Raw genomic sequence first — 3,945 nt, 5'->3', positions numbered from 1 at the left:
AGCAAGCATTTATTTCCAGAGCACTACAGCAGTAAGATGTGACAAATAGAATGAGAGGGTTGCATTACAAGCTGCCATCACTCCTCTCTGAGGTTTTGAGAACATGATAAAGCTTTAATTACCAGTATTCCTGGCTACCTCATGACCCTGAAATGCTGAAGTCTGGACACTTTCTGAAGGTTTGTTTACAATTCAAACTGAAGGCCTTCCACCAGCCTACACCCGTCAGTAATTTGATTTCATCATCAAGAAACTCAGCAGACCATGAAAAATCAGCATTCTCTTTACTTTGGTTTCAGACTCTTGGTCCACAGGGAATTGTTTTTCTTTTGTTATTTTTAAACACCCTTTTGATAACAGACTATTATGTCTTCATATCTGTATTTGGAATTATAGGGGTACAGTTCTAATTCTGGATATAGTTTCACTGCTAACCAGTTTCATCACCTTCAATTTTAAGTTTTGTTCATAATAAATGGATTATTTTGGGGTTCAATAAAGAATTCAGGTGAAAGTCTTTTTGCTTTCAACAGTAGCAACAAGAGGATCAGTTAGCCATTTTAGTGACTGCATCAACCTTTACACTGAAGGTGTGATGGTTTAAGTATTGAAGCTTGATTACTAATGAATAACTTCTGTCAGTCATAACTGCTTAAATAAAAGCAAATTATTGCAGATGCTGGAGATCTGAAATAAAAACAAAATGGTAGAGGAATTCAACAGGTCTTGCAGCAACCATGGAGAGAAAAAAGTTAATGTTGAGTCCAGTGACGACTCTTCAGAATTTAAGAAAAGTCATATTGGGACCAAAATATTAACTCTGTTTCTCTCTCCACAATGCAAGACTGCTTCGTTATACTGCTTCCTGCTGCTCAAATCTATATTTATTATTGATTGATTTTTTTTTTAATTTTTGTAAAATCCAGAAGAAATATAGACAGACAACAAATGGAAATTCACTGAAGGTTTGAACACTGAAGCATTTTCTAGCGTCCATCCCCTCCATGTCCACTGCAAACGTACAGATGTTCTCCTCCCTCCACTCTTCCGATGTTCCTCATTAGTCCTTCCATTTTGCTTACCCTCCCTCCCCAGCTTCATTCCCATCTCTGCCACTTTCCCTCCCTTCCTCAGTTAGCCTACTTTGCGAGCCCCTCCTTTCCCCCACATCTCCCTCATCAGTGGCAGTATTTCCCTTCCTCCTCCACTCTCTCCCAGTGCCTCCATTTCTTCCCTGCTGCTTCACTCTACCAGGCTGCCCTCCAGGTAGGCAGTGGTTTCAGACTCCATGCCACTGCATTCAGTTTCTTGTGTTCACCCAGCAGAAAAAGTTACATCTTGATTCAGGGTTTGAGACAGCGCCTTCAGGGCGTGGACAGATATAGAACTGCCTGCCCTGATTAGGCCCTGGTTTCCTGACAACACGCAGCAGACATGGCTCTCGATGTCCAGAACAGTTTGGGGGAGCAGGTTGTCCTTTCAGTAATGACTTCCAAAAAGCAGCTCGCGATGAACTTTGTGGATTCTCAATCTGCATGTCCTGTTTAATTTCCTTACTGTTGGCTTGCTGCTGCCCAGTGTCAGTGGGAGCCGTTTTATTAAACAGACCCAGGTCATCACATGTTTCCAACTTGAAAGCTGGATTAGTGTCAGCTGGTTTGAAAAACTTCAGTAAACTTCCTGAAGGATGGAAATTGCCTCGACCTTTCTTTCCTTTCTCTCTCATTAATCCTTTTCCAGTTTGTCTTAGATTCAGTTTCACTTTTTTTGGTTGGAGATTCAACTGTAATTTAGAATGCTGCTTAGTTTCTGCATAATTCTGCAAATCCAATCTGCTTTGCCTTTCCTGAATATTTACCAGGAATTTGGAAAGTTTTTGTTGTTGGCCAGCAAATTCTGGCATGTATTTGGTGCAAAGTGGAGGACATTTAGTTGCTGGTACACAACAGCTCTTTAAGAATACTTTGACTGGGCAATGATCTGATCCTTCAATCTCTGGCATCAAGATGCAGTCCTCCAATTCAGTTTCTGCCAGGGATTTATTCGCAAAGATGTAATCAATCCTTGTCCCATAGTTTGTTTTGCGAGCTCCTGTATTGGTTCGCCAACAGGTGTAAGCTTCCCTCTCTGTTGGATGGAAGAGACGGAACGTATCCACAAAAAACCCATTCCCACTCCTCTCTCTCACTTCCAGTCCTGGTTTGCTACCTGAATTTTGATTGATTTCATCTAATTGTGACTGATCAGAGGCACAGGACAGGAACCTGTCCATCCACACACGATCTGGATGCTCCGCAAATTGATTCTGCAGGTAACAAAGACCATGTTAAAGAACAAAGGATCCTGGGGCAGGAAGGGGGAAGAGCAGAGCCCTAAGGACACGACTGCATTGATTTGGAATTTATTTTTATTGGCTCACAGATGTGAGTATTGCTGGCAATATCAGCATTTTTGCTGATCCCTGGTTAGGAAAGAAGTTGTAGGTGATAGTGTTCTAATGTGTGTGTTGCCCTTGTCCAAGGGGTAGAGGTCACAAGTTCAGAAGATGCCTTAGTGAGTCACTGCAGTACATCTTGTAGATCGTACACACTGCTGTCACTCTGCGTCAGTGGTGAAAGGTATGAATGTTGAAAGCAGTGGATATGGCATCAAGCTGACTTCTCTATCCACATGGTATTAAGCTTCCTGAGTGTTGGAGCTGCACTCATCCAGGCAAGTGATGAGTATTCCATCACACTCCTGACTTGTGCCTTGTACCATGGGCAACCTCTGAAGAATCAGAGGGTGAGCTACTCACTACCTATTCCCGGCAAGCCATGTTACGTTCGCAAAACATGGGAAAGGGAAAGGGAATAGGCAGACAGTGCAGGGATCCCCTGTGGCCGTTCCCATTAATAATGAGTATCCCGCTTTGGATACTGTTGGGGAAACCGACCTACCACGGGAAAGCCGTAGCAGCAAAGTCTCTGCCACTGAGCCTGGCTTTGTGGGTCAGAAGAGAATGGGGGAGAATAGGAGAGCGATAGTGATAGGAGATTCGATGGTTAGGGGAACAGACAGGAGATTCTGTGGTCATGAACAAGACTCCCAGATAGTATGTTGCCTCCCGGGTGCCAGGGTCAGGGATGTCTCAGATCGAGTCTACAGGATTCTTTAGGTGGGAGGGTGAGCAGCCAGAACTCGTGGCATAACATCGGTATCAATGACATACCTAGGAGACGGGATGAGGGCCTGAAAAGTGAATATGGGGAGTTAGGTTGGAAACTAAAAGGCAGGTGGAGCAGAGTAGTAATCTCAGGATTACTACCGGTGCCATGGGCTAGTGAGGCTAGGAATAGACAGATAGTGCAGCTGAACACGTGGCTACAGAGCTGGTGTAGGAGGGAGGGGATCAGAAATGTGGATCATTGGGATACCTTCTGCGGAAGGTGGGACGTGTACAAGAACTGGAGGGGCACCAATATCCTGGGCGGAAGGTTTGCTAGAGCTCTTCAGGAGGGTTTAAACTAGTTTGGCAGAGGGATGGGAACTGGAGCTACGAATCAGAGGACAGGGTAGCTAGTATACAGGCAAATACAGCATGCAGACGGTCTGTGAGAAAGGACAGACAGTTGATAGGCCAAAGTTGCAGTCAGTGTGACTGGTTAAAGTGTGTCTACTTTAACGCAAGAAGTGTCAGGAATAAGGGTGATGAACTTGGAGCATGGACCAGTATTTGGAACTACGATGTTGTGGCCATTACGGAGATTTGGATATCACAGGAGCAGGAATGGTTGTTGGTTGTTATGGGGTTTAGACGTTTCAAAAGGCATAGGGAGATAAAAGAGGTGGCGGAGTAGCATTGCTAATCAGGGATGGCATCACAGCTGCAGAAAGGGAGGTTGTCGAGGGGTAGTAAGAACTGCAGATGCTGGAGAATCTGAGATAACAAGGTGTAGAGCTGGA

The 3,945-nt window shown here is 44.4% G+C and overlaps 1 protein-coding gene across 1 annotated transcript in view; it reads right to left on the bottom strand.

Annotated features, from left to right (window-relative positions):
• Positions 1-879: 879 nt before the first annotated feature.
• The window catches only part of LOC109918764 (APEX nuclease (apurinic/apyrimidinic endonuclease) 2), a gene marked incomplete at its 5' end in the record, with an annotated part of 15,103 nt that continues 12,037 nt past the window's right edge, over positions 880-3,945 (bottom strand). The window contains one exon of the mRNA XM_048617786.1: positions 880-2,305. Coding sequence (XP_048473743.1) covers positions 1,301-2,305 — 1,005 coding nt within the window. The remainder of the gene's footprint in view (positions 2,306-3,945) is intronic.

This window comes from Rhincodon typus, chromosome 38 (assembly GCF_021869965.1).
Source record: "Rhincodon typus isolate 14 chromosome 38, sRhiTyp1.1, whole genome shotgun sequence".
NCBI classification, from domain to species: Eukaryota; Metazoa; Chordata; class Chondrichthyes; order Orectolobiformes; family Rhincodontidae; genus Rhincodon; species Rhincodon typus.
This window is presented reverse-complemented; position numbering and strand designations above follow the sequence as displayed.